The 19186-nt window shown below is 47.2% G+C and overlaps 1 protein-coding gene across 1 annotated transcript in view; it reads left to right on the top strand.

Annotated features, from left to right (window-relative positions):
* The window catches only part of LOC144120145 (neprilysin-1-like), a 114247-nt gene that overhangs the window by 42889 nt on the left and 52172 nt on the right, over positions 1-19186 (top strand). The window contains exons 3-5 of the mRNA XM_077652580.1: positions 5519-5683; positions 6549-6686; positions 17263-17442. Of these exons, the coding sequence (XP_077508706.1) occupies positions 5519-5683; positions 6549-6686; positions 17263-17442 (483 nt within the window). The remainder of the gene's footprint in view (positions 1-5518; positions 5684-6548; positions 6687-17262; positions 17443-19186) is intronic.

Here is a 19186-nt window from a genome sequence, read left to right on the forward strand (position 1 = left end):
ATAGTGCATCGGGTTGAGAGGCTTATGGCATCAGTCTGTCCACTACATTTTCTGGTGCCGGTGGGTAGAAAAGCTGAAATGCGCCCAATAGCAACTCGCAGCTCAGTTGGTGGTTGAAGAAAATTTGTGTACGTCATGCAGTATTTCCTTCGCACATGTTGACTAGCGCATATGCACAGACACAGAAAAAGGGGGGGAACAGGAGGTACGCTAGGCTTTCAACTGAAGCTTTACTGACCGAAGAAAGTGTTTATGCATTCTTTATCTTCTTTTTTCTCTTGTACCGCTTGTACCACCTATCAGCTGCTATCGCGCCATATGAAGAGAATACAACGAAAGAAAACAACAAAAAGATTAGATGCCGGTGACAGTGAGAAAACTATGCCGCATACCGCGGGAGACCTAAAGGCGATAAATGCATTGAGATAGTGTAAATAAAAGACATACTACCCACGCATGAAAACTTAAAGTACTAAAAATTGAAACACCTTACAAAGTAAAAGGCATGTGCAAACACGCCAAAAAAGCGACTGTGCATCTGTGTAGAAAGCGCTAAATAGATATAAAAGGAGGTGTTTCGAGAGCCACAAATAGAAACGTGCCAACAGCGGGCAATGCGAAGAAAACTAAAAGGTGAAGAAAGACTAAAGGAGACCTACAACAACTCTACAGAACCTTATTGAATAATAAAACAGCAGAACTCATTGACATATAGATTAAAAAGTTAATGTGGATTAGCTGAGTTAATCCAGGATATACAAAGCGAAAGATGTCGGCGTTCACAGTGTTCACTGGCGTTGGCGTTGGCAATGTTCTAGGCGGCGATGGCTTTGAGCAAAGAAAGGGCACATAACTGGCTCCCTGGATATCGGGACGCCTCATTCATGCTTTGGTACATGTGGCGGTGGTGAGAGAGCGATGTGGCTTGAATGCATTAGCGCTGACAGCGTTGTAGCTGAGATGCGGCACTGCAGCAATAGCTAGGGCACAACGTTCATTTGGTGATCAATCTGTCGCGATCAACCATTTACTGCATGCCACCTCCCAGGGTGGAAGGGAGGGCGCGCTGCGCCTATCCAGTGTGCGGAACGCAATCAAAGCAGGATTTTGCACTTAGGCACCTACACCACGTACATTAAAGCGAGATTGAGGTCTCAACTGACCCACGGAGCCGTTTGGGCGCCTTTCCTTTCGTGAAAATGAAATGCCTTTGCAAAGTTGTCAACGCCAATAAACTCTATGAATGCCGTCGGCTCACTTGTTTTGTTTGGTTTTTGAGGAAAGGAAATGAAACAGTAACCGTCTCACATATCTCGGTGGACACCCGAACCGCGCCGTAAAGAAAGGGATAAAGGAGGGAGGGAAAGAAGAAACAGAAAACTGAAACTTGAAAGTTAGATTTTGAGGAAAGGCGCGGCTTTGCGCAGCGGCGGAAAACCTGTGGCTCGGTGCTACTACTGGCGCATGCGCAGTAGTGACTAGAGAGCGAAGAGAGAGATAAATATTCGCGCCGAGGCCCGCGTTGTGACGTCATGTGCCTCCTCGAAGCACTGCCACGACGAAATCGCAAGATAACGGCCAGTAAAGCTCTTTCGCTTCAAAACGCTTGCGGGTAGCTACAAGAAATCCACTTGGCATTAGTTGCAGCGAACTGCCTACTTCTCCAAATAAGGATTTTCCTTGGTTGTGAGGGTGACCTTAGGTTTTCTCACGCATTTTTTCTCGGCCTTTGCTATGTGAAAAGCCTCAGTGATTTTGCTGCCTTATTTATTTATTTACAAATACTGCAAGCCATTTCGGCCCAAGCAGGAGTGGAACGATACACAAAAGCAAGCTGCCATCTTGATACAGCACACTTTGTGGCCAAAACAAAAAGCACGTAAAAACAAACACAAACTTGTAGAAAACCACGGCGGATATTTCCAATCAGTACTCGACTAAAACTTACATGAGATAATCTTCAAGCTGGTTTGGAAAATTATTCGAATCAGTTACTGTAGCCGGTAAGCAGTTCCAGTCTGCAATAGTTCTTGGAAAGAAAACTGTGTTTAAATGCTTCCGTTCGAGCAGAAATTCGGACTAGGATGTTACTGTGAGCATGTCTGGTTCTTCGAGCTGTAGATTTCTTTATAGAATTACATGAGTCTATATTTAGCTTAGCAGTAAGTAAATTGTTTAAAAAATTTATTCTATTCCGTTTTCTATGAACCGCTAACGGACGGATACCGTGTTGCTCCATCAGAAGTGAGGGGGAATCTAGCCGTTTATATTTGCTGGATATAAACTCAATAGCTTTCCTTTGTACGCGCTCGAACTGATTGATGCCTTTTTTAGTATGGGGGTCACAGATTACCACCGGTATTCTAATTTGGACATAATGAAAGTATTATAGGCTAGCAATCTTGTTTTTTTCGGAACGGTTTGAAATTTCGGTTTTATAAACCCCAATTTTATTAATGAAGAACTGCAGACATCTGATATATGACTAGACCACGAAAGTGTGTTCGTTAGTGTAACACCCAGATACTTATAAGACTCAGCCTCACTAACTAAAGTATCCTCAAGACAATTTGTTAAAATGCTGGGTATCTTCTTTCTACTGATCCGTAATGGCACAGTTTTATCCGCGTTAAGTTCCATGCCCCATATCTTGCACCAATTGTCAATCGCAAGAAGTGCATTTTTAATAGGGCATGATCGTCAGTGGATAAAATTTCTTTAAAAACAACACTATCATCCGCGCATACCCTCACAGACACGTCGCAATGCACTACATAAAGGAAATCATTAATATGAATTAAAATTAAAAGTGTTTCTAAGATGTTGCCGTGTGGGACACCAGAAGTAACACATAATGAGCAGCCCCTAATGTCAACAAACTGCGTCCTGCCGCTAAGATATGCCTGCATCCATTGAATTATTTCGTATTGTAGTAAGATTTGCTCTAACTTAAACATCAATTTTCTATGTGGCACTTTATCGAAGGCCTTTCGAGAGTCCAGAAACAACACATCAGTTTCACCAGACACATGAAGTAGTCGAGAAATTTGGAAAACCGTGAACACGACCTGGGTGACTGTCGACATGTACCCTCCTAAATCCGTGTTCATGTTTCGTATGATATATTGGCGATCTAAAAATTCATACTCATAAATGGCTACAGCATGCTCTAACTACTTGCAACAGCTACTGGTTATTGAAACTGGGTGGTAATTAGATAGTGAAAGTGAATCATCTTTCTTAAGACCAGAACTATGCCTGCCTTCCTCTAACATTGTGAAATCTCACCCTTTCAAATAGACAAATTAAAATATGCGTTAGAAAGCCTGAAGCATTTCCCGCATAGCGTCTTAGGAACACGTTTGGTATGTCATGAGGTCCGGAAGCCTTTTTAGGATTTTTAGGACCATCGCCAAAACTCATTCACGTGATATGAATAGCTCGCACGGGGCACCAAGAGCTCATAGCAGAATCTGACGCTCATCAGACTTATAAAAAAACGCTTTGAAAACATCTATTAAAGTTGTTAGCTGTCTCAGTTGCATTCGTTATTGCGTGCTTAGCCTCCCTAATGCCACTGTTTCCTTCTATAGAGGCACGCATGCTGACTTGTGTGGGCACAGTTTACAATGGTCGGCATGGTGGCCTTCTGTGGCAGCGGCTGAAACCTTCAACTTACGCTCCTGTCGTCGTTCGTTTATGCAACGGCCAGTCTGTCCCACGTAGCGAGTCGCGCAGGGCAAAGAAGAAAACGAATGTATAAATACTTCTTTCGGTCAGTAAAGTTTCAGTTGCAAGTCTAGCGTGCGTCCTGTTCCCTCTCGCTGTCCGTGTCTGTGTATGTGCTCTCGTTAACATGTATGATTACGACAGCCACCCAGCCCAGTTGAGAGCCTTGGCGTATCTTCATGTTCTGTCAGAAAATTTTCAGGAAGTTTGACGAAACAGCTGGTGTTTAACTATTTTTATTCCTCTTGTACAACTAGCAAGGTGGTGCACTCGTGGAAAAACTCTGCGAAGACTGTTACCGAATGCTATAAGAAACACTAGAAAGAGTGTATCGTCTCATGGGAAAATATATTAGTCAATTCATTCTGCTCCACGATACATCTACGTTGTTCAAACCTGGCGTTGTTTAAATGATTTGCTCTCACAGCAGTACAATTTAATTAACGATGGTATTTCGAGTCACCAGTGTTTCCACGTTGTCGTTACTGATCTGGCAGCCATTTTTTATAGTGAGCGGTTCTAAAACAATCAAATTTAGCTCTCAAGAGAAATTGTGAAAGCGACGAAATAGATAAACTTGCAGGGCAAAGATCTTCAGCCTGCCCTTTTTATTTATTTCGCACAAAGAATGCCTGCTTTTCAATTCTGGTTAAGCTTATGCTTGCTAAGCATAAATGCGCGACTGCAAGTGCATGTGTATACTTCCTTGTTGGTTTTTCCTTCTGCTTTCTTCGTAAATTTTTATGCTTACAGTCAAAATGCTGTTTCAATTATACGATTTGCGATCCGTGCAAACGAACAGCTCTAATTCAGCGCCCTGCTACAGCTTTGCGCTATGAATGCGAAGGACTTAAAAATCCAATTCAGCCGCGAACTCGTCGTGGAAACGAAATGCGGTGACACAAACCTTTTCTTACATCAGAGAGTTAGCTAATAGTTAGTATTATGAAGATGAGGGTGGTCAGTGTAATAAACAGTGAATACAGGATAGTGAACAAGGACTGAATGATAATTATTAGACACTAAGTATTATTAGTAAGCACTGAATGATACGTACTGTCATAACAAATGCAAAATAATCATCTATAGAGCATCAGCATACATTAATTGTTAGTGTTAACCTAATTTTAGTATTTACACATTGAGTAAAATTATTTGCGATCATTAACTAGCACTAATAAGCGCGAAAAATTCTTTTCGCATTGGCCGCACGTAAGGAGCTTAAGTGCACCCGGTAATTTTTTGTCCATTAGCCATTCCGCTGCTTCAGCCTTACACCGTAGGAGCAAAATATTAGTTCAGGGCTCTGCCTTCTCGGAAACTAAAAAACACCCACCTGCGCCAGGCTAAACCGCTTCTAACCAGATAGGCAGCTGTGCCTACATGACAATGCATAAATTGCAATGTTCCAACATAAGCGATTTTGTTCGTCGTTAGTCAGGTGCGCAACGCCTGTGCCAAGCGGACCCACCTACCGAACGAGCGTCTGGCTTTAATGCATTACAATAAAGCCTCAGGTTTTTACTTGCGACAAGTACAAAGGACAGGAGTCATACTACGTGGCCCCTTTCAGCCTTTCTTGCATCCGAAATGTAACATTTGAGAGATTCAAGTACAGCGCCAGATAACTGTAGCCAGTAAAGTTTTCTTGAAGAGCACTGCGCAGGGCAGTGCTAACTGGTGGAGAAAAGGGGAGGCATTTTTCGTGCACTGAAAACAGCGGGTGTTGATCGTGAAGCCGGCGCATCTTGGAACTTTTCCTTCTAAATTTGTGCAAACATTGTTTCAGAATGACTCGGATGAGAACGACTCCAGCCCCATTTGCCACGCAGCCGACTGCCGCTTCATCACCGAGTGGTTCCGTGTCGCGCTTAACCGCAGCGTGCAACCGTGCGACGACTTCTACGCCTTCGCCTGCGGCTCCTTTCGGCAGGGCGAACATCCCGCTGATACGGTTAGCACGGCGCTTGGGACTGGACGGAATTTCTCGTTACCTTCTACTAAGCGGCAGCTTAAGGAGCTCGCCGTAACGCTCGTGCCGCTGCGCTGGTGACACGTAAAGCTGCGCAAGAGTTCCGTCGCTCAATTTTTTGGGCACGGTGGCGCCCTCAAAGGCCTTGTGTGTGCTCTGCGAACTAGCGGCACGCACCAGATTCTAACGACTAGACGTGAAACATCCCGACTAATCAATTTCGATTCGCATGCAGAGCATGTGCATCGTGCTAGGCCATGCTTTGCGAACCCGGTGAACGCCTATGTTATTGCCAGACCAGGCTGGGAGTTGCCTAGGCGTCGGCTAATTTTTTTCTTGAGTTATGCAAAGCTTTAGAAAAAAAGGTGTCATGGATTCTGCGACAGTTGGCATGGCGATAGCTTTGGGCACAGGTCATTCAACGTGCGTCTGGTTATTCTAGTGCCGTTCGAGATGGTCGCGTCCAGGTTTGCGTCTGTGTTTTTGTGAGTGAGTGTAAATAAGAATTTCACACCTTTATTCTTGCTTTCTTCGGTACAGCTGCCGCAGTTCTGTTTTTCATCGACAAGCAAAATGGTCAACGTGCATGCACAGGTTTCCTTTTGTTTCACACAGCTCCACTAGAGGCTCTGGCGTGGCGCACTAGCATGCGTTGCGTGTTGACTGCATTTTAAAACTTAAAGAAACACTTCTATTTGTGATGTCAGTTCTTGTCAGTAATGTATTAAATTTTGTGTGCCTTAAAGGTAATCAGGAGTTCAGGCACCGCATAAGATCTTTTTTTAAATCGCTGACGTCAGGTATCCTAGTATTCTCGGCTTCAAAACATATTTTTCTACCTTTTCAGATCACCCACTCGGTCAAAAGTATTATACCTAACAGCTTTCATTCTACCGACGTCCCCAAGAAAGGGCAAACTGCTTGGCATAAAGCCGCTGGTCTCTTCCAGTCCTGCTTGGCTCTTCAAGAGGGTCAGAGAAACCAGGTTTGTTTCCTATCCAAGCTGTGCAGTGGAGTGGCCTGACATCACCATAGGAAAGCTATACTGCACTTGCACCTAGGTGCACACGCTTTCTAAGAAGTGAGCATAAGGAAATATATACACCCTGCAGCGCGAGGAGGGGCTGCGGCGTCTTGGCACCTCGCAGCGGACGCTAATCAGAAACGGCTGGAAGACTGGCGGTCAAAGTGGGTGCAGTCTTAACCTCAGTGAAATTTCCATTCACAGCGAGTAAACTTAAAGGCAGTGCTTTCTCATTAGAAAATAATGGTAAGAAATACAGTCCAAATAAGCACAATCGATGATACGCTGGGATGCAACAAGTTTGGGAAGCAGTATTAGGTATTAAATTGATCGCTTTCCCATTGCCTATATTGCACCGTGTGCCTCTGGTGGGACAAGAGTACTGGCGTTGGAGGTGGGTGGAGAGTGAAGGTGGGTAAAGGCCTTCTGGAGGGTAAAAGTAGGTAAATGGAGGATTGTAGGTAGATGATTTTTACCGGTGAGCGCCCGTAGGTGCACCTGTCACTGGGTGTAGGCGCCGCACGCACGCACGCACACATTCATTCATACATACATACATACATACATACATACATACATACATACATACATACATACATACATACATACATACATACATACATACATACATACATACATACATACATACATACATACGTGCATACATACGTGCATACATACATACATACATACATACATACATACATACATACATACATACATACATACATACATACATACATACATACATACATACATACATACATACATACATACATACATACATACATACATACATACATACATACATACATACATACATACATACATACATACATACATACATACATACATACATACATACATACATACATACATACATACATACATACATACATACATACATACATACATACATATTCACTTTTAAAAACGCACAAGCACGTAACAAACGCTGGCCACGGATTTTTCACCGAATGAGGACTCCACTGCGTTAGCAGTGGAGTCCTCATTCGGTGAAAAAACCATCGCCAAGCATGGTGATACCCACCAGCACCCCATTTCAAAAAGAACCTTCCTGGCACCCTTCTATGTCATGCTCAGAACTGATACATCACGGCTACTTTCGTCACGGCAGAAATCATGCACCTTTCCGCACTACCTGAAAAGCGCGTTTTTCATACTATGCGCCGTGTAGGGTTGAGCGTGGCTCTCTAGAGCTGACATGCGCTGAGAGTAGCTTCGGCAGAGCGCAAGCACTTGTGCGACGAGTTATGCCGCAATGTTCATTTTGTACTCAGCTTTGCGTTCTCCAACGAAGACAAGAAGAAAGGGATTGCTTCGTCTGCGGAGTCTTTTTTTTCTTGCCTTCGTTTGTGAACAGAGCGCACAGTGCAAAATTTAACAAAACCAACCAGCTTAATTTGTTGCATTATGCAATTATGCTCCTGCAGAACTGATCTTTGTTTAGCTCAAAGTTTAGCTCTGCTCGCTGGGCTTTGTGGTCCGGCGCTATTCGTTGCCAGGGAAATTTAGTCCTAGGTTCTCTGTTGAGCCTTGCTCAAAATTTCTCAGCTCTTAGGGTCTGCTTCGGAGTCCGCTCAAGGCACGCATAGAACTCTAAACGTCTTCAATGACCGGATCCAGAGCCATGCGCACCCTCTGTAGATTTGGAAATGAAGACGAGTGGTAAGTACCCATACACACTGGTTGAAAGTAAAGGTTATGCGGCCTGTAACATTGTGACAAGAGTACATACTGAAGCGAAACTTTCTACTTTTGTTTTTTCATGCTAAAAGCCGCCGGCATTCGTCTTTCTCACTTTGTGATGCGAGATTGGAGCAGTTTTATCTGGAATGATCGCAGCCACACACTTGTTTCTACCTTGTTCGAGACTCTTGTAGCTGGTTTTAGCGCTTTATCTCGAATGTTCTTGGTTATTTTTAAATTTAGCGCACTCCAAAGCATCAGTTATTCTGTTCGATGGCCGCCGAGCACGCTTGAGAATTGTCGACCAACGCAGAAAGAATTGAAGAAAGAACTCTTGAAGACATTGACTAACATCCTATGCAAAGAAGGAGTGAGCAGTTGCTCCAGAGGCACATACACAAGAGAAATGAAAGAGTAATTACATACTCCGAGGGGATAAAAAGCCTTTTCCGGCGCGCCATCTCTGATGTGACTGACTAAAACAAAAGCACCGTTTTTGTGCGTGCCCTAAAAGTGCAGCTCTTCACCAGCCACATAAAAATCTTCAAAAATTCTTTGTCGATTTCGTAGAAGTTTCTACTGTCGAGTAGACCCTCGACGCCCTGACCCGCCGATTCAACCGACTACTTCAAGTTCTTCAAGCGAGCCCCTCAAATGAAACGCCTACAAGAGGCGATAGCCTGCGACATCTAATAAGCGAGATTGTTCGTGAAGAGCTGCGCAGGATGCGGCCATCTTGCCATCAGCCCCAGGTAGCGCCCTCAAGGTCATCGTCCAAGAAAAAGTGCCATATGCGCTTGGCTCTCTGCCATCGACGATTCAAAGGAAAACTGAAGCCATAGCCTATCCCGCCTCGCTACGCAGTCCAGCGTCCCGAAAAGACCCCCAAGCCCTCTTCCACAAGAACCAGGCTCTCACAGAAAGACGCCATCTAGATCTCGCTCTCCCACCTTACGAGTGACTCTGCGGCTCTAGGAGCGCGATGAGTGCAGTACTCCTGACGAACGCCCACTATGCTTCCATTGCGGTTATGCCCACCACATGCTTCGTCATTGCCCGTACAGATGAATCGGTCTGCGCTACGTATCATGGGCAATCCTGGCCAGCGACCACGCACGGGACGCACACACGCACGCACGCACGCACAAATCAGAACTCTTCTCTACCGTCCCAGGCCGCACGACTCCGCCGAACCTCCCATCTAACTCACTCTTGGGAACCGCCCCAATCCCCTGGTCTCCAAGATTCCCATCCTGGGCCTCGTCCTTAACTCCCACGGCGCGCATGGCAACGCCATCTAAACTCTCCAGACCCAAACCCAGCAAGCCACCCGTCTCATTCGGCGCGTGGCGAACAGGCGCGCGGGTCTGAGGGAGCCGAACATTCTCCCCTCAACCAAGCCTACATCAGGAGCCGCACGGCGTACTCATTCCCCTACTGCCCCCTAAAGCAGAAGGTGCGATACCGCATCAACGCTTTCCTCAGCAGCAGCACGAAGGTTGCCCTCCGTCTACCCCCAGCACCTCTACTGCCCGGCTCCTCAAACTCGGTACCCATAACAAGTTTGAGGAGCTGGCAGAAGCCGTCCTAACAGCACAGCTGACTCGCCTGTCGAGTACCGCGGCAAGCCGCACTATACTCTGTCAGCTAGGCATCGCCCCGATCACCCACCCTACCGAGGGGGTTCCCCTACCTCCAGACCTACGCTCCCCTCTCACCGTACTTCCAGTCACTAAAGAAAATGCACCCCGAGCACGACGGAGAACGCAGGGCAGCCCGCGCCAAAGCCCTGCACAAGCTGTACGGCAACAATTCCGAGGTAGCCTACGTGGAGGCGGCAGCGTGCTCGTCGGGCTCCCCCATGGTCCTCGCCGTCGCTAATAATCAGGCCCAAATAATCGCATCTGGATTCGTCACCACAGACTCATCGGAAACTGCAGAGGAAGCGGCCATTGTGCTTGCTCTCATCTCCACCTCTGCCACCAAAATTCTCTCCGACTGAAATCCGCCCCATTCAATTTCGCCAAAGGCTGGGTTTCTACGATTCTGGCACCCCAGCCTCCTCGTAACCTTTATCTGTACCCCCGTACCCGCAGGCCTCCCGTGTAACAAGGAGGTCCACTCCCTCGCCCGAGGAGTCACTTGCCGGGCCAGTGTTGAACCTTCTTCGCGATCCCAGGAGCGTCTGCTCAAGTTCTGATATGTTCTTACCTACTACCGAGATACCCGGCACATTTACTCACCGCCGGATCCCTCCCTAACCTTAACCTAGGCCTCCCACTGGCGCCGACTCCGGACCCCGAACTGCTGCCTATCCTATTCTCCTTTATGCCCGCTACCCTGATCAGTTCCTCTCTTCTTGTAAGATGTTAAAGAAGAAAATACCAGCCAAAAAAGACGAACACACCAGGACAGAACAATACAGGAGAACGGCTGGGTTGTCCTGTTGTCCTGTGTTGTCCTCTCCTGGTGTGTTCGTCTTTTTTCGGCTGGTATTTTCTTCTTTAACACGTCATACCTACAGGCCCTCCATTCTGCCCTGCTTCTTGCAAATTCTGCAGGAAACCGGGAGACTTCCTTCACGTCCTCCTGGCATGTCCTACCTTCCCACACCCTCCATCCCAAAACACGGCGGAGTCATACTGGGAGACTCTCCTAGCCAGCTCCGCTGCTGCTGACTAGCCCCGGATAATTACCGACGCCCTGAAGCGGATAGCCCTCCAAGGGCTGTCGTGTGCCCTTTAAGGGCAGCCCCGTCAGGGTTGCCTCGTGCCATGTTAGGGGATTTGCCTCGCTCTGTATATTGCTTGGCAATAAACGTTTTTCACCACCACCACGCACGGGAAATCGACGGCTATTCGCACAGGGGCTAGCACGTGACGCGAAACTTTGTGCCGGTTTCTATGGCCATCCACCACAAGCTTTGCATCGGGGGGCTGCAGTTACGCAGTGTCTGTGCCAGGAAGGTCTCCTGGCCGCGTAGGAGAAACTAAATACAGTAACCTTTGAAAGTGAGGTCACTCACTATCGAACAGCGAAAGTCCTCCCCCGGTCACGCCACATGGGGACGCCGTACCCCCTACGCCGACGCCGCAAAGAGAAGCTCGACCACGACGCGATCCGACTTTAGAATGCGGCCCCCACGTAGCAAAATCCCAACAAGGTAAACCAGTCACGCTTAGAGACCGCTGCGCAAAGGCACAAGGACTGCGAAAGGAACCGCAAAGACGCACACAAACGCAGACTTACAATTTTCACACATTTCTATGTGTCGTTAGTGTTTCTTTCTCAAGTCTTGTTTCATTGCGCAGCAGTTTTTAGGTGCCTAAAGTGAAACAACTATCAAGACAAGCTATGTTGAAGAGCCCAGCCACGATCACAGCACACGAAAGAAGCCGAGACAGGGCACCAAGGCCAGTTTGCAAAATGAGGGCATGATCCACCGACCTTGAAGTAGCTGTCGATGGTCGCACGGTGATGGCTTTAGCGGTAATATGAGCAGACTAAAGCGATGGAGCTCCGCTCAGTAAGATTGGTACCACAAGGGACGGCCCAAAAATCCGCACCGCTGGAAGCCACCTCGCCTCACAGTCAGAAAAAATGCACCGCATTAATAACGGTAAGAGGACATGCCGAAATTGCGATCTTCTTAGACATGCGAATGTTCCTGAAATGTGATCTTAAGCATGGACGTTTTCAATGAGCGTACAGCGACAATCGGCCTTGAATCAAAGTTTATTGTTTTCCACACAGGAAGCATCTCGTCGCACTGAGCGTGCTCGATGAGAAACTAAGCGTTCAACCTGGTCTAGCCTCATCGTTCCTGTGACTTCCAGGAAAGCGTCGAGGGCATCATTAAGAAAAATACACAGTTCCTAGCATTACAAACGATTTATCAAGACTTTTTCGCGCATGGCCGAACCTATGGCTGAATTGACAAAATCAGATGTACAGTTAAAATGGGGGGACCGCAAGCAGAAGCCTTTTAAGGAACTTCAGCGTCGGAACCTCTCGCTTGTTGGGCGCTTGGTTGAAAACGCCGAAACTGATGTTCTACAGACTTAAGCAGTGCGGCCTGGGCGCCATCCTCATCCAGAATTGCGACGTATAGGAGAAAGTACTCGTTTACGCTACCCATTCTCTGTCGAATGATGAGACTATCTATCTATTCAACAATCGAAAAGAAGTGCCTTGCAATAATCTGGGTTACGTCGAAATTCCGCCCCTACATGCATGAAACTTTTTAAAAGTTTTTAATAGCTCTACTTACGAACTTTCAGTTCGACATACCTTACACTTGTTTAATGCTTATGGCAAAGGACTGTCTTTTACCCATAAACTCCCGGAGTATGGCGGGGTAGGCTTTTTAGACCTGAAGCTTAGGTTAACGAAGGGACACACCCACTGGGCGTATTTCCCACGTGCCAAGTAAGCACTCCTGCCCTACGATTCCTCTCATTCTAAGTTTATAAAGAGAGCCATTGCTTCGCAATGCTTAGAATCTGCGCTTCGTAAGTCGTGTTCTTAAGAAATGCACAATAGCTTTAATAATCAGAGTCGCAGGCTTTTGGCGGCAGGCTTCCCTTGCTCGTTCCTAACTGCAGTCGTCGAAGCCCTCCTATAGAAGCTTGGGCCCCGACTAACGGTGACTGCAACTGAACGCGGGAGGACCAAGCCCGAGGTGATGCCTTACATTCATAAGGTGACTGATGACCTCAAGAAAGTGGCCAGTAGGCACAATGTGCCGCTTATTTTTTGGCGTCAAATAAGTTAGCCAAACTATGACCCCGTATCTGCGGGGAAGTTGAGCGCAGTTGCAAGGAGCAACATCAAGAAGCCTTCGTCAAATGTGCCTTGGGAGTGGTCTACATCATTCCCCTGCCCTTCTGAAAATGCTATATAGGGCATACTGGGCGCTGTCTGAACGACCGTTTAAGGGAGCATACTCAAAAATTAATACTACAAGATAAGCTCACGAATTAAGTTTCGAATTTTCTGACGTGCAAGTGCGAGCCCCGCTTCAAAGAAGCAAAGAATCTGGGCAGGAGCAGAAACAAAATAGCGAGAGGTTTGCTGGAAGGTATCCACTTTAACAAAAAATCGAGTCATTGCATTAGCGACGCGTCTATAAGTTTCTTCTCCTCCGATTGCGCTTTTCTGGGAAGTTTTTCGTAAACATAAGACAGCCTCTTTCGTGCGGGCCTGTTTGTTTACGTTTTTTCTGTAGGTACATCTTAAATGTCTGTTTGCCCCCTTCCCCCCCCCCCCCCCCCCTGTTTTTCGCTGATGATACATTTTGATACCCGTTATTTCTGCGATTGTAGATATTTAATCAGTTTTCTCCTTTTTCTGTCAAGAAGCCCAGAGCCGCCCTAGTGCCGTGTGTGCATGCTATGAGTACACCTATATGTTGATATCTGTTACGGAAAATAAAGCCAATTGTTAGTAGCGTTCGTCTTTGTCGTGTCTCCCTCCCGTGCTCGTCTCTTTTGCGCTACACCTTTATTCAAGAAAAAACCATTGAAGGTGGTCAGTGATCACCAAGCACCGTGCTGGATTGGCAAACTGAAAGACTCTTCCGTCCGTTTCGCTCAATAGAGCTTGCGCCTCTAGGAATTAAGACATTGCCATTGTCTACAAATCTGTACGAAGCCACACCGAAGCAGATTTCCTATCTGTAGCCCCTGTCGCGAAGTCACTGGAAGAGGGCAATGAGGACGCCTTTTTGGAAGCGGTAAGCACCAAGGACTTCGTGAAGCACCAACGCTCGGACCCCAAGCTACAGCTTCTCGTCCAGTGTCGGGAAGGCAAAGCTTCTTCACCACCAGCAACGCTGAAAACTGGTTTCTCTTCTTTCTGTCTGGAAAATGGCAGCCTCCTGAGGAATTTCGCTCCCTGCAAGACCCCATACCTTCTCATCGTTCCGAACAGCTCACGAAAAGAAATTCTGCAGGCGGCGCACGGCACGCCAACAGCTGGCCACCTTTTGCTCACCCGAACCCTATGCTGCATTCAGGCAGATTTGTCGCATTGCCTACTGGGCGCGACTGTATGCTGACGTCGCACGGTAGATGAAAACATGCCGCGAGTCCAAATGCGAGGCCAGCTGGACTACTGAACCACGGGCTACCATTGACTAATCCATTTCAATAGATCGGAATTAATCTCCTCAGCCCCTTTCCAATGTCGACATCAGGCAACAAGTGGATAATCGCGGCGACCGCTTACTTGACCTGCTACAGCGAAGCAAGAGCCCAGCCGAGTGGTACTGTGGCAGAAGTCGCAAAATGTTTCGTTGAACAGATCAGTTTGCCCCACGGCGCCCCACATGTTCTCATCACGCGTAGGAAACAGCATTTACGGCTGAGTGTACACAAGCCATTTTTAACCACTCAATCCGCAGCTCAATCCGCCGGTGAATTATTGCATACCATCCACACACCAACGCACCCACGGAGAGTGTGAACAAATCTACCGTTGACATGCTTGCCATCTATGTGGACGTCAAACACAAGACCTGCGATGCCATCCTCCCTTACATCGTCCTGGCGTTCAGCACCGCTGTGCAGGAGACCACCCAGATGACACCATTTAGGCTTGTCCACTGCAAACAGGCAACCACCACGCTCGACGGCATACTCCCAAACTTAACCGACGTCGCCGCCTATCTTCAGCGCGCAGAAGAAACCTGACGGTTCACCCAGCTACGGATCAAAGACCAACACCGCAGCGACGCCCGACGCTTGAATCTATGCCGACGCCACACGGAATACAAGTCCGGTGAGCATGTGTGGGTGTGGAGGCTCCTTCGCCGCCGCGGACTCCGTGAAAATTTTTTACGCGCCTACTACGGGCAGTAGAAGATTCTTCAACGGATCGGAGAACTTCACTGCGAGGTTGTCCCCGATGGAATTACAGCCTATCAGCCATGCCATTCACTCGCAGAAGTAGTTAGTATTGTGCACAAGCCATATTGCGTTTTAATTCTAAGTGCTGGTTTCTCTTCCCAGCGTTTGTTTTTCGCAGCTGTCTGTTGTAAAGTATCCGGCCGATGATTTTTTGCTAGGGGTAATGCCGCCAAAATTCGTACTTTTGTTTCGTCATGCTGAAAACCACCCGCACGCTTCATTATTAATTCGTGATGCGAGATGCGACTCCTTTTATGTCGAATAATCGCCGCTGCACATAACGGCTTCTAAGTTGTTCTAGACTGTTGCAGCTGCTTTTAACGTTTTATCACGTAGGTTCTGCGCCAACTTTAAATTAAGCGCGGCTGAGAGAGGCGCCGATTGTTTTCGACGACCGCTGAGCACGATTTTAGCATCGCCGCGGATGGGTCATTCAGTTCTTTATGGGCGCAGGTCAGCCCAATAAATAGTTTCTTCTTGAAGCCCTTTTCGCTGTCTTCCTGATTGCCGGAACGCTGTCACCATCACTTGATGATATCAAGAAGTTACGGAGACCACTTATTACTACTCACCTGCTTTCGGTAGAGAAAAAAAAAATATTTCATTTTGATTTATATATTTTGTCTTTACTTAAGACAAACCTGCTCATTAGCATACAGTCGTAAGGCAACGCATATACTAGGTTCACCTTTATTCGACTATAATATTAATAATAATAATAATAACAATAATAATAATAATAATAATTGGTTTTGGGGAAAGGAAATGGCGCAGTATCTGTCTCATATATCTTTGGACACCTGAACCGCGCCGTAAGGAAAGGGATAAAGGAGGGAGTGAAAGAAGACAGGAAGAAAGTCGTGCCGTAGTGGAGGGCTCCGGAACTCCGGATCAGTAGTCGAATTCGCGTAGAAGCAACGCTGCTTTTGTGGCGTATTTGTTGCGTGCTCGCGTTGCAATGTGAAAGCCCTGGGCTCGATTCCCCGCACCTTCAGAACTGTTTTCCATTTTTTTTTCACACCACGGTGGCGTCATCTGGGATTTTGTGGACAACTTTTGCAGTAAACGGTCACGACGCCGGGTTTCGTTGCTTATGAGATATGTGCTGTCGCCTTTAAATCGTAACATCACTAAGAGGGCAAGAACTACTTTGCTAAACCGGCTGCCGTACCACAACGGGCGACTGACCTTGCATACGACGTCGTAAAATGTCGTTTTCTCTAACACGGCAGAAAGCAAAGGCCAAATATGAGACACCTCGCATTATAACGTGCTCGAATGCGCAAGTTCTTACGCTCTTGTAAAATTGCCTGCGCGCAGACGCAAGTCAAAGCGTTCGTGCAAAGATTGTTTACATAGAACTGCGGTGTTCCGCTGCACCTGTTAATGCATGATTCTCTAAAACATCAATAAAAGGAGGAGAGAAAGCGAACATCACACAACCGCTGTCTTTCATATCCAAGTTTACTTAGAAATTAGGAAAAAATTTAGGCAGATAAATGCGAAAAAATTAAACAAGCAAGCGCAGCATATAATTAGGACACTCCACCTTACCTTCGTATAAAGAGAAACTTAAATGATTAATCCAGCTTTTATCCAAAGTAAAAGTCAATTCTCTAGGTTTGTACAACCTTTGGCGCGGAAAAAATGCATTTATTACCGAGAAAATTCACTTTAAAAATTGCTGCGCGCATATTTTCTTTGTGGTTATTTCCCTTCAGACTTTTGATTCTTCTGTTCCGCTTACTTCATGTCGACTTGCTGTGTCGAAGTCGCAGGAAAATTTTGGTCTGAAATGTTTATTGGCATTTTGTGATTTCACGAGACAGTTCCGACTAGGTAATCGCAGGACGCGGCAAAAACAATCCCAATAATGCCCATAGCCTGTCACTAATGTAAAGTCGCTCTTCTCGTTTCAGATATCAGATCTCAGAGAGTGGATGGCGTCTTTAAAGCTAGACTTGGCGAACCTAACCGGCGACAGTGCGTTTGATGCAGCAGACGCCATTACGAGAGTATCGTTGGCACACGACATACCGGCTTTCTTTCAGTTTCAAGTGTCCAAGGAGAAATTCTTGGATGACAAACGGGGAATTTCGGTATGTCTTCACCTCCGTGTCACATCATCATTCCTATCAAAAGCTAGTTTTGTTAGCTCCGTGAAAGTTACCTCGCATAAGAAATCGTATACAGAGGATTAGAATAAAATGTGTCTTGGGGCGTTTATCTACGACTTAAACTCAGAAATGCAATGGCACAAACTCAAGAATGACTCCAAGCATGTGAGTTTACTGCGCAAACCCTGCAACGGATTTCATGTTTAAAGTTACCAGAAAATATATTCAGTGACTGAACAAAGCCTGACGTCAATGCGCAGTAGAAAAAGATTGATGAGTGGCACTCGCTCCGCTGCGTCTTTTTTTTTTCTGAAATTTCTTCACCCCGCCACGTTTGATCGACACGTATGATGAAGTATGATCGGATCCCTGCCGAAGCGCTTGCAGTTAAATTAAAGGCGTTACGCAAAAACGACCGTGTGTTGTGCTGGGCAAAATTAAATAGGTGGCAGCAGTTAATCCCAGTTCTTTGCTATGGCGTCTTTTTTAGCCCATGTGCAGTTTTGGGACGTTGAACCTTTTATACCATAGCGCGCTGTAGCTTACCATAATGCTTCGCACCATATCATAACATAGCATATGATACCATCTTCACTTATTCGCGCACTTTTGCGTGCACTCCCAGACACCCTTAGAGCGTGTGAGGGTTGCGGTCTCGGTTTCAAAGGAGATGCCCTCTGCTCAGCGTGGCGAGCTGAGCCGGAAACCAGTTGCCAAGTGACAAGGAGGGTGGTCGTTTAGTGTCCAACTTTCACAGGTCGCAAGCCAGGGAATGGGTAGCAGCCAAAGGTTCACAAACAGAACAGTTTATAAAGAAAAGAGACAATACGGAGGAATTCACAATCACTCGTGCGAGCATATCGGAGCTAAGGCGAGGAAGAACCATCTCCGACAGCGTTGAGGTTCGAACCGTTTATTTGCGCTGCTCGCGGTGCGGCGGCCTAGCCCAGGTTCCACTTTCTTGTCCGGCACCGGGTGGCATGGCCTGCAAGCAGAGCGCGACGCGAGGGGCGCTACAGGGCTCCCCCCTCCCCCCTCCCCCCCCCCCCCCCCCCCCGTAGAGCGAAGCCACAGGATTCATCCAGCGAATGTGCTTGGAGGAAGCTGCGCACAGTGGTGGCGCGAGAGCGAGTGTAGGGTCGACGGGCGGAGGAGTGGCAATGTAGGCTGGTTTGAGGCGGTCAGCAGCCACGACGTCTTCACGGCCATTGACGTCTAGTGTGAAGGTCTTCTGCGCACGATGGAGGTCGTGGAACTGTCCATCGTAGGCCGGCGTGAGGGTTGGATGGACGTGGGCACGGCGGATGAAGACATGGGTGGAGGAGGCCAGGTCCTGGCTGACGAACACGGACTGAGGGCGACGGGCTGCAGGGGTGACAGGAGTAATGTGGCGAAATGTGTTGCGTAGGTCTCAGATGTAGGTGGAAGCGTCATGGATTAACGGGGGAGGAAGGAGATAAGAATTCCCCAGGGACACGCAGGGAAACGCCGTAGACTTGCTGAACAGAAGAGCTGTCGAGGTCGGCCTTCAGTGCCGAGCGAATGCCCAAGAGGACGAGGAGAAGTTGATCGGACCAGCGTTCCCTTGGCTGATAAGTTTTAAGGACATCCTTCAGTTGTCGATGCAGACGCTCCACCATGCCATTGGCCGAAGGATGGTAGGCGGTCGTATGGATGTGGCGGACGCCCTGAATATTGGCAAGACCAGTAAACAGGGCCCATTGAA

This window comes from Amblyomma americanum, chromosome 2 (genome assembly GCF_052857255.1).
Source record: "Amblyomma americanum isolate KBUSLIRL-KWMA chromosome 2, ASM5285725v1, whole genome shotgun sequence".
Taxonomy (NCBI): domain Eukaryota; kingdom Metazoa; phylum Arthropoda; class Arachnida; order Ixodida; family Ixodidae; genus Amblyomma; species Amblyomma americanum.